This window comes from Pseudonaja textilis, chromosome 13 (genome assembly GCF_049901715.1).
Source record: "Pseudonaja textilis isolate UNSWEBS1 chromosome 13, rPseTex1.2, whole genome shotgun sequence".
Lineage (NCBI taxonomy): Eukaryota > Metazoa > Chordata > Lepidosauria > Squamata > Elapidae > Pseudonaja > Pseudonaja textilis.
In genome coordinates this window covers 19,359,107-19,376,507 of record NC_142002.1, presented here as the reverse complement: position 1 = coordinate 19,376,507, position 17,401 = coordinate 19,359,107, and the positions used below count along the sequence as shown (strand labels likewise).

The following is a 17,401-nucleotide window of genomic DNA, read 5'->3' as shown; positions in this document are numbered from 1 at the left end:
GACGTTCTAGGTTGCTTTCTCTCCTGGAGCGGTTTCCATCCGTCGGTTCTTTGGAGAATTGGAGATGGACCCAGTTTTTCCTTCGTGGCAACCCCTCAGATACTGCAAGGCCGCTCTCCTGTCCCTCCTAAGTCCTTCTTTTCACTAGACTAGGCCTACCCAATTCCTTTTAAGAACAGGAATGCAGGGGTGAGATTCAAAATGTTTTAACAACCGGTTCTGTGGGCGTGGCTTGGGGGTCATGTGACTGGGTGGACATGGCTGGGCGTCGCCAACTCAATATCACTCACATCGAGGTACACATCTCCTCCCCTGGCCTCTCATGGCCGTGGGGATGCTGCAACAGTCGTAAGTGTGAAAAAGGGTCATAAGTCACTTTTTTCAGTGCCATTGTAACTTGGAATGGTGACTCCACACAAGCAAAGTACCAGCAAAGGAGGGGGAACAAACTCCAGGGATGTTCCTGAGAGAGGAAGTCTAGTCCTGCCAAGAACGGAATAAGGGTTAACGGAGAGGCAGTTTCTGTAAGCAACACCAGAACGTTTCCTTCCTGCCTTCCTTACAGGATTAGTCCAGTAATTTCTTCTAACAACCGGTTCTCCGAACTGCTGAGAATGTTAACAACCGGTTCTAGCGAATAGGTGCGAACTGGAGAATCCCACCCCTGCATGAATGTCTTCATCCCAGTGGTGGGATTCAAATATTGTTACCACTGGTTCGGTGGGCGTGGCTTGGTGGGTATGCTTTGCGCGCGCGCACTTTGCATGCACACTTCTGCCCTTTGTGCAGGCACAGAGGTGTTCTAACTCGCCTTCTGCAAGCCTGCACGATCCCGGTTGCTTCAGCAGCTGCCGTGAATGCCGTGCAAAGCAGCTGTGCTTCAAATTTACAGGATAAAGGTGAGTATAGTAGCCCGGGCGGGTGGGTGGACCCAACAGCAGAGTGGTGGAGACAAATGGTTCGGTCTCCACTGGTCATCACTGGTACCGGCTTGGCAGAACCGGGCTGAACCCGTACAACACCACCACTGCTTCATCCAGTTTAGGTATCTTATCCACGCTCCATACAAGTAATCTTTAGGGCACATTCCCCACATGGGTCAACTGCTCCAGCGCTGTGACCGTAGAACGACGAAGGGAAGCCACGGATCTGAAGGCAACTGCTGAGCTCCAACGGAAGAGAAGGTTTCTCGAGCTCAGCTTGTGCCGTGGCGTCCTTGGTGCTCCCTGAACTTGGTTTCTTTGCTTGCAGACATTTCGGGAGCCAACAAGCTAACATAATCAGTCCCTGATGATCTCTATCAACACCACCCGACCGCTGAAGGTGTCACCTAGTCGGGTAATGAAAGGTCTGCAACCAAAAGCTCAGGTTTGCTAGGATCACGGTTTAGATACAGCTAACACCAATGTTGTTTAAAAAAGAAAATGACAGGAAGCCAGAGATTAAAAAAAAAAACCTTGCACCCAAATGTAGCCTGTTTTAAAGTCTGGAACGTCTAAGGAAGAGGGACCCTGGAGAATCAATCCCTCAGGTGGGGCCGGGAAGTAAAATTAACAGGTAGAGAAGCTCCAACAAGACCAAATGAAATGAAAGTTTGTGTTTCTTGGGCCGGGCTGCCTTCCTACGGTTCTGGGTTGTTGTTGTTCTTTAATGATGGGGGTGTGTGTGTCTCCGACCTTGGCACCTTTATGACTTGTGGACTTCAACTCCCAGAATTCCTCAGCCAGCATAGCTGGGAATTGGAAGTCCACACGTCGTCAAGGTGCCGAGGTCGGAGACCCCTTGCTTTGCGAGACACGGATGGTCTTAGGTGGGTTTCTGAACTTGGACCCCAGCACCTTCTACTCATTGTTTCCCTGCTCGGGGTGGGGTGAGAGAACCTATTGGCATGGCTAGCGTCAACGAACTGAAGGAATACGTGAGCTTCTACCTCAGCAGCATAGAAAACCAGAACCATCATTCTTTGTCGAACTATCTTAGCTTTGGAACCGGAGGGGAAGCGTTGCTGGCGCCGAAGTCCTGGGCGCACCGGAGGAGCTGCATCTGAATTAAGGAGACCTGACCAGATCCCAGCGAGGAGAGACAGCTGCGATCCACGTGGCTAACCGGGAGTGACCACGAAGGACAACCCACATTGGTACACAAGTAGCCCTGATAGTTTAATGGACATACTGCACTACAGTCAAGTTTACAACATCTGTATAGAAATCATCACATGAATAGGTGGCAAAAAGAAGGAGAAAAAAAGGAGGAGGAGGAGAAGAAAAAGGAGAAGGGCAAGATGATTAGGCTGAGGAGGAGAAGAAAGAAGAAGAAGGAAAGAGGAGGAGAAGAAGAGAAGGAGGAGAAGGAAGAGGACAAGAAGAAGGAGGAGGAGGAGGAGGAGGAGGAGGAGGAGGAGAAGAAGAAGAAGAAGAAGAAGAAGAAGAAGAAGAAGAAGAAGAAGAAGAAGAAGAAGAAGAAGAAGAAGAAGAAGAAGAAGAAGAAGAAGAAGAAGAAGAAGAAGAAGAAGAAGAAGAAGAAGCACATTACAGAATACGAAAGCCATTTTTAAAATCAGAAGGAACACCTTGTGTTGCTGTTGGCACAAGCCAGGATTGAACCTTGGATCTTAGATGTCAGACACCAGGAGGACTGGGACGGGGGTGGGGGGAGTAAGAGGAAAGCAACATTGGGAAAGACCCCCCCCACACACACAAGAGGGAGGTCTGGGGTTTGGGTAGCCTTGAAGGAGATCCTGCCCCCCCAATCCCCCGGGAACCGCGGGCTTCGGCCCTGGTTTTTCCTGCCCTGCTAAAGGAAAATCTTGGGCTAACATTCGTGGAAGCAAACCAGGGTGAGGGACCTTCGTGGTTTTGGAAGACCACCAGAAAGTGGCAGGGGAGAAGCGCCAGAGGGAAGAAGCTCACAAGCCACGTGGGGCTCTCCGCAATCGCCCTGCCGAGACACCCCCCCCCCCAAAAAAAATGCCCCTTCCCAACCTCTCTTATTAAACAAGGCCAGAGCAGGAGCCTCGGGGGAGGTTCAGTTTATTGCTGGCATACTCAAGATTTTGCTTATTGGATTGTGGCTCGGAGGAGCTGCTGCTGTGCCCCGTTTTCTTCCCTGGGAGTCTTCCCACCCCCACCCCGCTGCCCCTTCCAACTCCACCCCCCTTTTCCAGCAGCGCGAGAGAATTCCCGCAAATTATCTCCCTTCCGTCCCGTTGCCTTGGACCATCACAAGACTGTTCTGAGAGACTGCCGGACTGAATGGGGTGTGTTTGTGTGTGTGTGTGCGTGTGTGTGTGAATGGGGTGCGCCTCTGTGTCTAAGCAAAGCCCAGCACCCCATGTGCAGCGCAAAGCCGCCGACTGCTCACAAAAGGCCAGGGCAGCTTTGCAAATACGCCCTTTGCCTCCGGCCCAGACGCACGGAGGAGGAATGCCAGCTCCGTTAAAACGCCGCTTTGTCGCTTAACCGGGTTTTGATTTGGCTGCAGAGAAACACGTACAAAAAGCCCCGGCGGCCTCAACGAGGGAGCCCAGCCCACCCACCCCCGTTTCCCCAAAAGGTGGGGGGGATATTGGGCTGGGCTGGAAGACCCAGTTGGTGGATTAAAAAGCCACCCACCCAAAATGAGAGAGAGAGAGAGAGATTTTTAAAAAACGGAGGGTAGATAGACGGTTATGTTGGTCTACCAAACAGCGGCTTGAAATGTGTTGAGCGGCAGTACGCGTGTGTGCTCTCGCACCCCTGGTTTTCACTCCCCCCCACCAGTCCTCAAGGTGCTTCTCCCTTTTGTCCCCCTGACAGGTCAGGTAGATTCTCCCTGAGGAGTAGATCCAGTAGATCTCTTGCCCCAAGCAACCTCTCAGAACAGAGCAACAGGTCCAGGCAAGTCCCGTCTCTCTCTTTTTTTCCCCCCAGGAAGAACTAAGATCTTTCTCCTTATTGTTTAGTTATCTGTGTGTGTGTGTGTGTGTGTGTATCTGGCAGGCGGAGGGGGGTGGGGGTGGGGGTCTTTTCATTTATTTTTACAAAAAAAAAGAAGAAAAAGAAAAAGGAGAAACAACCTTCACATGAAAGCATTACAAGGCCAACTCCCTTTGGTAGGAAGTGTAACAAAATGACTTCGCCGCCCTCGCTGGTGACGTACTTAAAAACCCCTGAAACCATCTGGTAACTCCAAAAAAAAAAAAAAGGCTAGTAAGAGTTGTACTAGCACATGAAGCACACTTAATTCTTTTAATTAAAGAAAAAAAAATTCGACAAATATGTACATTTATTTACAAAAAAAAAAAAACCAAAAAACCAACAAACCAAAAAAAATAAAAATATATAAACCAACCAGGAAATGGGGAGCGGAAGGCGAAGAACCGGATTAAAATCGTTTTTGTGGCTGCTATTGTCAAAGCGTGCATGTGTGACTGAGAAGAGTTTGTGTATGTGTGAGAGAGAGAGAAAGAGAAAGAGAGAGAGAGAGAGAGAGAGAAAGAGGGAGGGAGAGAGAAAGAGTGTGTTTGTGTGAACAGCTGGTGCATGGCACTAAGAGCCTAGTAAACAAGCAGGTACAAAACATAATAATAGTCATAATAATAATAATAATAATAAAACTCAAATAAAATGGTAGTTCCACTGGCACTAGATAAAACAGACTGATCTTAAATCGGTTTAGGGACGCCGGGAGTCCCTGGTCACAGGAACGCAACGGATGAGAAGGAAAAGTCGAAACCCACTGAGCGGGGTAGGGGGGGTCTGACTCCCCCTCCCCACCCCCAGGTGGTCTGCAGAACTCAGGAAGCGGCTCAAAAAGTTTTCAAAAAGTCTGCCGCCAAGTCCCGAGACGAGGGACGCTGCGCTTCTGGCGTCTTCCTTAAAAGATTCTGGCCTTAAAACTCGTGTCTTTTGGGGGAGGGAGGGAGGGAGGTGGGGAGGGGAGGGGGAGAAGGTGGGGGGGGTATAATACGCCACGCACCCGAGTCCCGGTCGAGCTACTCAATAGCACCCAAAGGATCAGGGCTGTTGCTGGTGCGTAGAGGCCGAGGTGCGTCTCCCCTCGGGGGGCGACTCACGGACCTTCCGGGCCCCCGCGTGGGCCGATGTGGGCGCTCCCGGCGGCCGGCCTGGCTTTCGGTGCCACAAGACCGAGGGGAAAACGGGCCCCTGGGACGTCTGCGGGCGGAGTGAGTCGCGGGGAGTGGCGGGTCACGGAGCCGCGCGAGGAAGGAGGAAGCGGGCAGCGGGAGCCGTCCTCATTTTGCCCGCGCCGCACTGCCCCTCCCCGCGGTCTCTCCGCGCGCGTGTGTGTGTGTGTGTGTGTGTGTGTGTGTGTGTGTGGGCGGGGGGATGCTCCTCCCCTCCCCTCCCACCAAACACGCTTCAGTTTTTTCCCTTTTTTTTTCCCCCCTCCCCGCAGCACCGGCGTTCAGGGCGTCTTACAGGTTGTGCTGTATTTCACGCGGTATTTGTTGATGCTCACAAAATGCAAGTCCTCGGCCTCGCGAGTCGTGGTGCAGGGCAAGAGGCCCTCCAGGGCTTCGCCCATGAGCCACTGGCTCGTTTCGGCGGCCATCTCCCGGGTGACGTGCTCCTTCGTCCACCGATCCACCCAGGCCTGGAAACGCTGGTGCAGCCTCTTGCTGACTCGCTCGTGGGACTGCAGGGGAGGGGAAGGAGGAGAGTTAGAGGGAGACGCCTTCAGAGCTACCGGCTCTACAGAGGGGGACAGAGCCAGCAGAAACCCACCCAAACAGCCAGGGTGGTCTTCAATTCCAAGGAAAACCTCCCCAAAGGAGCCCCCCCCACCAAGAGCAAAGGGAAAGAAGTGGACATTCCCACCCTGAGTCTTGTGGCGTAGCTTGGCTTGACCATTGCACGGGGTGGCCCCCACCCATCATGGTCCTTCCGCCCTTCCAGCCCCCCCAACGACCATCTTCCCTAGATGTACACGCCGCCCCACCCCTCAAGAGGACGGGGCTCATGGGCTCCCCCCTCTCTGGACCAACCTGATGGGCGCGCAGCAGGGCGGTCCTCCGGTACATGTAGTCTTCCGACTTGATCACGTAAACCATCTTGTAGGAGTTCAGCTTGAACTTGCATTCGAGCTTGTCCAAGCTCTCCACGTTCTCCAGGGGCTTCTTGCCCGGCCCCTCTTTGCCGTCCTTCTCCTGCTGTTCCCGACCTCTCTGACACTTCCGGATCTGCCGCAGGTTCCTGAGAAGGAGAGAGAGAGAGAGAGACCAACGCTGGAATTAGGGTCTGCCTGAAGAAACCCACCCCACAGCTTCTGCTGGGGGGTGGGCGAGAGAGTCAAGCATGGGTGGCTTGACTCACAGAGGACAGGGACGTCTGGGAACTGGGAGGCCCTTACTGGTAGCTGCCCCATGGAGCCCCCGAGCCAGCAATTGCCCCCATGACAAAAGAAGAGAATCTCTATAGAGCAGCGGTGGGATTGTCCCAGTTCGCACCTATTCGCTAGAACCGGTTGTTAACATTCTAAGCAGTTCGGAGAACCGGTTGTTAGAAGAAATTTTTACTGGACTAATCCTGTAAGGAAGGCAGGAAGGAAACATTCTGGGGTTGCTTACAGAAACTGCCTATTAACCCTTATTACATTCTTGGCAGGACTAGACTTCCTGTCTCAGGAACTTCTCTGGAGTTATTTTTCCCTCCTTTGCTGGTACTTTGCTTGTGTGGAGTGATCATTCAAAGTTACAATGGCACTGAAAACAGTGACTTATGACCCTTTTTCACACTTATGACTGTTGCCGCATCCCCACAGTCAGGAGCGTCCAGGGGAGGAGATGCGTTCCTCGATGTGAGTGATATTGAGTTGGCCGCGCCCAGCCCATAACATGGCCAACAAGCCATGTCCACCCAGTCACATGACCACCAAGCCACGCCCACCAACTAAGCCACGCCTACAGAACCGGTTGTTAAAAAATTTGAATCCTGCCCCTGCTGTAGAGGTCAGGATTGAGCTATGGGGTTCTTGGTACTCTCTCTGCGCTTGGTGTTTCTACGGCAGAGGTTTCGCGATCGCCGAAGATGTTACCCAAATACCTGCAGGAAAAACCACCCAGCTTGAGGAATCAGGTTCCAAAAACCAAGACAGACACGTTGAGGTTCTTCTAAGCTGCTTCCTTTATCATTCCATCACCCACAGAGTGAAATCTCACCAAACTGGAGCAGTCTTTGCACCGTGAAACCTAGCCTCTGGAAACCCTTGAGGAGGAGCCGTCTTCACCCTCTTTCTCATAAACAAGCAATCTAAATGGTGTTATCCCTTCGGAAAACCTTTAATCACGCTAAGGAAGCATCAAGGACTCCCATCATTTCCCTCTCCCCCAGTCCAGCAGCGTGGGGGGGGACCGGACGGGACCACGGCTAGAGGCAACGCAGGCCTCCAAACAGCGCATGGGTGCTTTCAGGTACGGGTGAAGAACGGGCTCCGTTGTCTCACCTGGGCAGAAATACCGGCTTCTGGGCCAGCTGTTCCCGCAGTTCAGGAGACGTGGAGTCCGAGTTGACGTAGCGATCCACGTAATCCGTCCAACGCTGAAAAGGGGAACCAAGAGATGATGAATTATTCTAAGGGGAAGGAGGGGGAGGAAAAAAAGGCAGGTTTTCTGCTGTGGGACATTCTAACCCCCCCTTTATGCCGAGGCTGCTGCAGGAACGGAATCTTTGCCAAGCGTTTTTCCTTCCTTTATTCTGACGTTCCACAACATTGGAGACGATCCCTTCTGAGATGCTTTCTCACGCTCCGTTCCCTTCTGGGGGCTGAGATACCTTTGAGTCTAGCCTGCGGCTCTTCCTGCTGGCTCCCAAGGCCATCCCAGCTGGGTTAGGCTTCCCCATTTTTAAAAACCGTGTGTGTGTGTGTGTGTGTGTGTGTGTGTGTGTGTGTGTAAATCGGAACAAGAACGCGGCAGGACTGCCGATGGAGCACAGCCCACCCTTACCTCTGCCTCAACAGGGTCGTCGGAGTTCTCCTCTTCAGTATCCAGCAGTTCAATGGTTAACTGAACGTGGCCTCTGCTCTGAACGAACATCATCTACACGACGAAACACACAGGCTCACAATGCTGGCTAAAGGGCCTCCAGAGTTAAAAAAAAACAAACAATACCGCCCCCCTCTCAAATAAGTGCTGTGAATCACAACCCAATATCAACTCGTCAAATATTTCTCTGGTCTTTTAAAGAGTTGCCACCAGAAAGGGAGGAGGGGAAGTAGCGCATTCCTTAAATGTTTTCCTAGATCATTTCGAGGCAACCGAAGTTTCTGGCAGTGCAAAATTCTAACTGGAGAGCATGATTGATGACTCTGGGCTAGGGAGGTGTCCCATTGGAGAATGTGAATACAACCAAGGTCAAAGGGCGAAATGAATGATGTGTTTCAGAGTCGGCTTCACCCAGGTAGCGCCGGCATGTTCACTAAATCATAAATCAAGCTCTGAAAGATCCGGCTAGAGGCTCACGATTTAAAAACGGGGGTGACGCCCGGAGCCCTGACACCTGGATTTGGACAAGGGCGTTATTGAAACAGGCAACGCTTCAGCTTAGCCGCGGGGCTCGGTTAGGAAAAGGCAGCCAGAAGCCAACGGCCCCGCGCATTTTATCGCTGGCACGTTAAGCTTCCGTCGAGAGACAGTGGCGATATTTTGCCCCGAAGGAACCTGGCATCGAGTCACAACCCGCGATTAAAATCAAAGAACAGACTGTCAGCTTAAAGCAAGAGGAAAAAGTTGCGCTTTTAGGGGAAGCTCAGATTGACTGGGGGAGGAGGGGCAGAGAGAGAGAGAGAGAGGAGAGGGATTATTTGTAGGGAAGGGGAAACTGAAAAGATTCCAGGGAAAATGGGTGCATCAAGAGGAGGAGGAGGAGGAAGAGGAGGAGCGTGTTTCTCCCAGCTTCTGCCAGCCATTAAATCCTCCAAGCAGCCTTTCGTTGCATTTCCATCAAAATCGCCCCGCCTTCCGCCCAGCCCCTGCCACCGTTGAGGAAGCCTGCCAGTTTCCACAAAGACCTGGCGTTCTTTTAATCGCTCGAGACAAACTCCGATTATATGCCCAGAAAAAACCTTCTATATCATCTCAGCCCCCGAAGGCTGCACCTCTGCCGATTGTACGAGACGCCCGGAGAAACAGTTCGATAAACGGGACTCGGAGGGCGGGGTGGGGTATTAAACGCACCTTTGCACGCTGGGAGGGAAAAGATCAAAACCCCCCCGCCCTTCCCCCCCCCCCAAAAGCCACCCTCTCCATTTCTCGCCCCTCAAAAAGGCCGGCAAGGCTCTTGCCTGGCCACCCTGGCGTACCTTGAAGCAGTTCTCGTCCTGCATCAGCTGCTCGGCTTTGCGCTGATAGGCCGTTTCCACCAGGGAGCGAGAGGACTGGGAGCTCAGCAGCCCTCCCGTGGCACCGTTGTGGCTCTCAGACAGGTAGAGCTCCGTTACCTGCACGCAGATTTCGTCACTCACGATGTGCTGGAGCTGAAAAGTTAAAAAAAAGAGAGAGAGAGAGACAGAGACAGAGAGAAAAGAACATCAAGATGACTTTTTGGAAGCTCCAACCCCAGGTGCGCGCTTTCTTCCGCCGCGTGGTACCGATGCTACTACGCCCGAGGCCAGCGGGCGGCGTGCCCGGGCAAAGCTATCTCTCTCTGCTGAACTTGTAACCTCTGTTCCCTCTGCCCCGGGGCAAACAGAGCACGGAGCGGAGCAGATGCTGGATCCAGAAGGCGGCCGTTAGAAGCGACGGGGTGCAGCCCAGCAGTGGCCGCGACTGGCCTGCTGCAGAGTTTGGGGGGAGGCTAAGGAGCACCTTAAACGTCCCGGAAGCCCCCTGACCTCTGGCTGTGGCCCCCTCTGCTTTGGAAGTTGATGCCTGGCGTTTCTTCCCACCCACACCCCCATCTCTCTTTCAACCCCCCATACACATATCCACACGCACCTTTCCTTGTCTTTCCCTGTCTCTCCCCAATCTCTTTCCTTCTTTTCCTTCCCCTCCCTCCCTCCCTCCCTCTTTCCACCCACCCTCCCGCTCCTTTCTTTCCCTCCGCACCCTCCCTTTCCCTCTCTCCTCCCTTCCCTCTCTTCTTTCCCCACTCTTCCCTCCTCCCTCTCCCCTCCCCTCTCTTCTCTCCCTTTCCCTCTCTCCTCCTTTCCCTCTCTTCTTTCCCCACTCTTCCCTCCTCCCTCTCCCCTCCCCTCTCTTCTCTCCCTTTCCCTCTCTCCTCCTTTCCCTCTCTTCTTTTCCCCATCTTTCCTCCTCTCCCTTTCCCTCTCTTCTCTCCCCACTCTTCCTTCCTTTTCCTCCTCCCTCTCTTCTTTCCCCTCCCCTCTCTTCTCTCCCTTTCCCTCCTCCTCCTCCCCCTTTCCACCCACCCTCCCCTCCATTCTTTCCCTCCGCACCCTCCCTTTCCCTCTCCTTTTCCTTCCCCTCTTTTCTTCTCCCCTCCCTTTCCCCAACTTTCCTCCTCTCCCTTTCCCTCTCTTCTCTCCCCACTCTTCCCTCCTTTTCCTCCTCCTTCTCTCCCTTTCCCCTCCCCTCTCTTCTCTCCCTCCTCTTCCCTCTTCTTCCCTTCTTCTCTTCCTCTCCCCCTACGTCTCTCTCTCTCTCTCTCTTGCCTCCCCTGCCCGAATCACCTGTCTGACAATGCTCTGGATGAGCTTGTCCATGGTGAAGGCGATGTAGGCGTGAATGGTGAACATGTCGCGCAGGGAGTCCTCGTACTGGGAGGAATCCATGTTGCCGTCCAGGAGGTTCCGCACCATGTCCAGAAACGCCGGGTAGTAGTCTTCCACCTCAATGTCCACTGAAACGGGGACGGGGGGGGGAGGAAGGAGGGAAACGGGAGGAGGAGAGAGGTGTAGAACAAGCTCATTAGAACGGCTCTGCAGGGGAAGCGTCAGCCCTGCCAGGGAGGCCACGCTGGAATGCAAGCAGCAGAGAACCTGGAAGGCCGGTTGCCTGCGCATTTGAGTTGCAAAGCTTGATTCGACCGCACACGTTTTCAGGGCCCTGGTTCAGCGAAGCCGACGTTTGCCATCGGGCGGCTTTGCCAGGAACCAGAAACAAAGGCCGGCTTCCCCCCCAAAAACGCCTTAAATAAGGTGGGTGGCTGCAGTATTATTATTATTATTATTATTATTATTATTATTATTATTATGCATCCCTTGGATAACGTTTTTACTTCCTGCATTTTACTGGCTGTACGCTTTAGCGTTGTCGTTACGCTCTCTTCTGGTTTTGCAAGCACCCCGAGGGCTTCTTGGCCGAAGAAAGAAAAGCAAACTACGCTCACGTGACTGTGGCGCCCCCAGGTTCCCTCCCTCCCACCCACCCACCGGAACTGGGTCCTATAAGGGGCCCACTGAGGGGGTCTTGTCGTAACTTCCAGCTGTCGCTAAGCCAGCGGCCCCCCCAACCTTTTGGGGCACCAGGGACCAGTTCTGTGGGGAGAGGATTTTTCCCGTGGGCAGGAGGGGAAGTGGTTTTACCTGCGTCCCACGGATGGGGCTTTGCTTGGTGGCACGGCCCGGTTTCAGCCCTGCCGCAGCCTGGTGGCTGGTCCGTGGCCCGGGGGGGGGAGGGTTGGAGACCCCTGTGCCAAGTGCCCGATTGTTAAGCCGAGGACTACTTTGCACTCCCCCAGTGCTGCCCATCTGCCCAGCCCGAGAGAGACACTCTCTTGTGGCCTGTTGGCCGCCGGTCCCTCCAGCAGCCAAATCAGAGGAGGAGGAGGAGGAGGAGGAGGTGGTGTGGGAGTCAGGGTCAGCATTAAGGCAACCTGAGAGCTCCAAGCAGGAAGAGGGAGAGGAGCTGGCAGAGAGAGGTGGGCAGAGATCCTGGGCCGCCCTTCAGCCCTCAGAGGGAGAGTCAACAGCCCCCAGGTCTGGAGGTGGCTGATAAGGAAGAGGAGGAACAGCTGGCTCAGTGCCTGACGCACGGATGCGCAGAAGGCAGAGGAGAGGAGAGCAGTGGAAATCTATGGGCCGGTCCTTGGGACGGAAGAGCCAGTGCTAGCAAAGCCCCGCCCTCACTCTGGGGATAAAAGGGAGGGGGCAGAGATGAATAAGTGTGTCAGACAACTATTAGTCTCCCTGCCGGACAGACTTGCCAGCCGGCATTGAGAGAGAAATTTTTTTGCCGGGGCTGCCGGCGCCCCCAATTAAAGCAACCGTTGCTTCAACTACAGAGGGATTCTCGTGTTTGGGGAGGTGGGTCAGAACACACTCACTGGGGTCTTTCAAGCGCAGCTGGATGGCCGGACTGTCGCTCTTCTCTCGCTTGACCCCCAGCACTTCCCGCTCCCACTCTCGTTCCCGGCTGTCCTCCTCGATCTGCCGCTCGGCCTGGCTGTATATCCGCAGCAGCCGCAGGCACAGGATCTGGTGGAGGCGCAGGAAGATGTACCAGTTGTTGTTGACGTGGAAGAGGTTGTAGGCCTCGTCCAGGCTGCGCAGCTTCTGAGCCACCGTGCTGCTGAAGAGCAGTTTGGCTTTGGGGGAGCTGCCCCCCACCCCGTTGTGCTTCTTCACCGCCCCGGAGTTCTCGTCCACGTCCATCTCTTCCTCTTCTTCCTCCTCCAGGTCCGAGAGCTCCCCGCGCTGAGCGAAGAGAAGGTCCGGGATGAAGTGGTACATGATCTGCTTGATTTTGTATTTGTCCTCCTTCTGGATGCCCGTCTGGCGCTTCACGTGGTGGATGATCAGAGAGGCGGCGTCCTCCAGAATCTGCTTGTCCTCGTAGGCCAGGGAGAGGTGAGGGCCGGTGTTGTCCTCCGAGGTTTGCTCTTGCCTCTGAAAGCCCAGGGAACGAACAGTCTGAATTCGACCTCAAGGCCTCTCTCTCTCTCCCCCTTCTCTTTGTGTTTTTATCTCTCTTTCTGTCTCTTTCTGTCTTTCTGTCTCTCCCCGTCTTTGCTTCTATTTATCTCTTTCCCTCTCTTTCTGCCTCCCTTCCTCTCCAGCCCTTTGTCTATTTATCTCTCTCTCTCTCTCTCTCATTCATTCTCTCCCTCCCCGTCTTTGTGTCTATTTATCATTTCCTCTCTTTCTGCCTCTCTCTTCCTCCCCCTTTTATCTCCCTCTCATTCATTCTCTCCTTCCCTGTATTTGTGTCGATTTATTTCCCTTTCTTTCTGCCTCTGTCTATTTATCTCTCTCATTCATTCTCTTCCTCTCCATCTTTCTGTCTATTTATCTCTTTCCCTCTCTTTCTGCCTCTCTCTCTCTCCCCCTTTTATTTATCTGTCTCTCTCCCTCATTCTCTCCCTCCCCGTCTTTCTGTCTATTTATCTCTTTCCCTCTCTTTCTGCCTCTCTTCCTCCCCCTCTTTGTCTATTTATCTCTCTCTCTCATTCATTCTCTTCCTCCCGTCTTTGTGTCTATTTATCTCTCCCTCTCTTTCTGCCTCTCTCCCCCTCTTTTGTCTATTCATCTGTCTCTCTCTCTCTCCCCCTCCCTCTCTAACTACAAATTGCTGCTGACGAAGGACAACCTCTTTCTACAAGATTATTCTACGGCTTCCCTCAACTGTAGCCCCAAGCAAAAGGAAAACCTGAAAACCTTCTCTCCTACCGCCCTTGGACGTTCTTCGATGTTCTCAAAGCCCCGTTAATCTGAAAGTTACAGTGGAAGAAACGCTTGGTGTCATCTGTCAACCTACCTCGTCATAAATGGTCTCAATCTCGCTGAGCAGACTCTTGGATCGCAAGACCTTGGTGTCATTCTGCTTGAAGTTGATGCCTTGATGGTCCAGGGATTTCAGATAGTACTTCTCGTTTTGTTCCCGCCACACTTTGTTGAATCCCCTCTGGGCTTCCCGCCATTCCTCTTCTTTCATTTTCAACCTAAGCCGGAAGACGAAGAAGAGAGCGCGTGAGGAGAGAGACCTCTTGGCTTGGGACATCGGGTGGACCGATCATATTCCACCTGACAGATGTGGGGGAATCCGGCAATATGAAAGCATGCCCTCACGTGTTCTTGTGGTCTCCTTTCCTGGGGAACTGGAGAAGTTCATTTCTACCCATTCATTCCATCCCTTCCCTACATCAGAATGGCTATTTCTAGTATAAATCAAATCCCAGTAGAACGGAGCTGGAAAGGAGAACTTTTAACGTAATTCTCCCAGGTGAGTTGTGAGATTCACCAGTTGAGTTCTGGCTCCTGAGACCTCCAGAAATAGGGCCAGGGCCCAACAGGTGTGCCTAAAATCCAGCTGTATGAATTTGGCACCAGCCCGATGTGTAAGCATCGCAACTGATCTTATTCTCAACCGGCAAGGCTGATGTCTCTGAAGATTCCAGGTTTGAAGAAACCCGCCAATGCCGGCCTTCTCGGTTATCAAGCCGTGGTTTGGATCGACGTTTCTCAACCTGGCAACTTTTAAGATGCGTAGATGTAGGCTGAAGCCGTCCAGAGGTTGAGAAACACCGTTTTAGAGGCACATCTGCTTTGGGATAGTTAGGAAAGTCTCAGTTCCTCTGGAATCAAGAGGACTAAACGTGCCAGATGATCAATTCTATTAATTCTTAGCCAGATGTAAGGGCTCCTAAGTCTTTCTCAACGGGCACCTATAGCTTTGAATTTGGAGGTGAGGAGGCTCACCCTGTTGGGTATATGGATACACCAACTAGGTTTGGGTGAATAAATATATAAACCGAGGTTTAAGTGTTTGTAGCTTTAAGCACCAAACTGCAATGTAATTAGTTAATTAAGGGTGCGGTTGCAAGCAGCAATAAAAGGCAGTAAGAGAAATGTAACAGTCCTGGTCCTGGCCCTTCCTGGTCTCACTGCTCTCTGCCTGCCTGCTGCTTAATCCTGTTTGAGACGTCTGCTTGTTACTGTTTGTTGGCTACTGTGCTGGATACCGTTTCTGCTGAACAAAAGGACTATTCCCTTGGTGAGCTGATATCCTGTGAATACTCAGCGTTGTCTTCGAGAGAAAGGTATCGGGAGGAGGAGATTTACAAGCAGATAAGGACATACTGACTAGTTAATGGACTAAGTTACTGGATGGATATATTTGTGTATGACATATGGACTGATTGACAATGCTTAAACCCTGAATGAATTAAACAACTATTTAAAACAACAAACAGTGTTTTTGTCTCCAGTGTGTGTATACTCTTGGGCCCAGCCTCTCTCATTTGGCTGCCTGGCTTGACTGCTGCTGCATACTCTGCTTGGGGGTTTGTCCCCAAACACTAACACACCCCAACCCACATCCACCTCCCCTACCCCAAGACCTTTCCCCAAAGTTCTCTTCCAGGTGAGATGCGTCAGGTTACCCTAGATGATTCCAGACCTCAAGTACCTCAAAGCTTCCCTAGCGCCGTTGTTTTTTTTTTCTCCTTTCGATACCGCAACCTTTCAACATCGTTTTTTTTTTTTTTAATACTCCATCCGAAAAACTTCCTCTTTGTTTCCCCAAAGACCGGATACCTTTTCAGCACAATGGGCACGGCAACGGCTGGGTTTTTCCGGAGTCCGTCGATGATGTCGGCAGCTTTGTCCGCGTATATCCTCTGGAGAGCTTTGCGGTGGATGACTTCGGAGGAGCCCCCCAAGGTGTTGTCCAGGCGGAATTTGGCTTGCTCTTCCGCCGATAAGCGGGAGAGCTTCTTCTGTATCGTTTCCAAGACTCGGATGGTGGCTAGGTTGGTCTCCAAGACCACATCCAGCTGGAAAAGGAGAAGCTCATTCAAGCTAGGCTAAGGAAGCGAGCGCATAATGCGAGTTGACATCTGAATTGGGACCCACAGGCGATTTGCATCCTTTCAGAGAGAGTCCTTGAGGCCACTTGGAGGTTCCTCGGTGTCCTCAGGCCCACCTGAGGGGTGCAAATGGGTGGAGCACAGCTCCACAACAGTCCTTCCAGCAGTTCCAAGGAGGCTTCACACCCATTTGCACCCCTCAGGTGGCCCTGAGGACACCGAGAAACTTCCAAGTGGCCTCAAGGGTTCTCTCTAAAAAGGATGCAAATGACCAGCTGTCTGCAAGGAGTATAGATCCTTCCATTCCCCACCATCCAGTCCGAGCTGAAGAAGCTTCTTGGATGAGAAGAGAAAGGCTTTCAAAGACAAACAAAGGAAGTCCAGTTGTCTCTTGGGGGAAAAAGCACCTTTGGGACAACCATCACCTGGATGAGGAAGCATCTCCACAGACATCTGAATTGGGAAATCCCACAGCATGGCTAGAAAGGCTGAATTCTCAACTTCCCAGGTGGGATTTACACAGGTGGATCTACAAACTTTTCATTTAGCGACTGTTCTAAGTTACAACACCACTGGAAAAAGCGCCTTATGACCCCTTTTCACACTTACGGCCATGGTCACAGGATCAAAATTTAGACGCTAAGCAACTGGCCCCGTATTTACGAAGGCTGCAGGTGTCCCGGGGCCACGCGATTTCCTTTTGCGACCTCCTGACAAAGCCAGCTCAATGAGGGGGAAGCCGGATTCGCTGAACAGCCGCGTGACTGACTTAACAGCGGTGATTCACTTAGCAACTACGGCAAGAAAAGCCACCCAACAGGGCAAAGTTCACTTCACTGTTTCACTTAGCAACGGAAATGCCAAGGACTTCTTGTGGTTGGGAAAGACTGTCAAATTGGGGAAGGCTGCCTTGAGGCCGATTCTTCCAGTCGTGTGACACTTCCATCATTTGCCACCTGAGCAAAGTTCCTGATTTTTGCCTCGGGGGAAATTTTAAGGCCTGTCTTGACCTACCTCGAACCGTTCGTCCTCACATCGGTAGATGTGTTCTTCGTACTGAGTTTTCTTCGAGCTCACAAACGTAGAATCTTCGGACCAGGAAGGGAAGGAGACCCAGGTATCGTTCAAAACCTGAGCAGCGGGGAAAGGGAGGAAGGAAGGAAGGAGAGAGAGAGGAAGAAAGGAAAGAGAGAGAAAGGAAGGAAGGGAAAGAAGGAAGAAAGAAAAGAAGGAAAGAGAGAGAGAGGAAGGAAGGAAGTGAAAGAAGAAAGGAAGGAAGGAGAGAGGAAGAAAGGAAAGAGAGAGAAAGGAAGGAAGGGAAAGAAGAAAGAAAGAAAGGAAGGAAAGAGAGAGGAAGGAAGGAAAGGAGGAGAGAGAAAGGAAGGAAAAGAAGGAAGAAAGAAAGGAAGGAAGGAGAGAGAGGAAGGAAGGAAGGGAAAGAAGAAAGGAAGGAAAGAAGGAGGGAAAGAGGAAGGAAGGAAGAAAAGAAGGAAGTTACTGCCAATAAGATAAAACGTTATTCTAGCAGCTATGGGAAAAAAGGCATATTGGACTGCCAAGCGGATACTGCTGGTCCGGTCACAAGAATAGTTTGTCACAAGAGACTGGTCAGCTGTCCAAGGGTGCCCCCTTGTGGGTGGAAAAGGGACTCATGCTGAGATACCACAGGAATACTACGAACTTAGAACAACTTTATT

The 17,401-nt window shown here is 52.2% G+C and overlaps 1 protein-coding gene across 3 annotated transcripts in view; it reads right to left on the bottom strand.

Annotated features, from left to right (window-relative positions):
• Positions 1 to 5,385: 5,385 nt before the first annotated feature.
• SIN3A (SIN3 transcription regulator family member A) overlaps positions 5,386 to 17,401 on the bottom strand; it is a 30,758-nt gene continuing 18,742 nt past the window's right edge. For all 3 annotated transcript variants that reach the window (XM_087941656.1, XM_087941654.1, XM_087941655.1), the window contains exons 12-21: positions 16,719 to 16,835; positions 15,433 to 15,671; positions 13,655 to 13,838; positions 12,225 to 12,786; positions 10,630 to 10,799; positions 9,301 to 9,474; positions 7,946 to 8,038; positions 7,444 to 7,538; positions 5,987 to 6,194; positions 5,386 to 5,637 (exon numbers count right to left, since the gene is read on the bottom strand). In XM_087941656.1, coding sequence (XP_087797782.1) covers positions 5,407 to 5,637; positions 5,987 to 6,194; positions 7,444 to 7,538; positions 7,946 to 8,038; positions 9,301 to 9,474; positions 10,630 to 10,799; positions 12,225 to 12,786; positions 13,655 to 13,838; positions 15,433 to 15,671; positions 16,719 to 16,835 — 2,073 coding nt within the window. In that variant the 3' untranslated portion in view covers positions 5,386 to 5,406. The remainder of the gene's footprint in view (positions 5,638 to 5,986; positions 6,195 to 7,443; positions 7,539 to 7,945; positions 8,039 to 9,300; positions 9,475 to 10,629; positions 10,800 to 12,224; positions 12,787 to 13,654; positions 13,839 to 15,432; positions 15,672 to 16,718; positions 16,836 to 17,401) is intronic.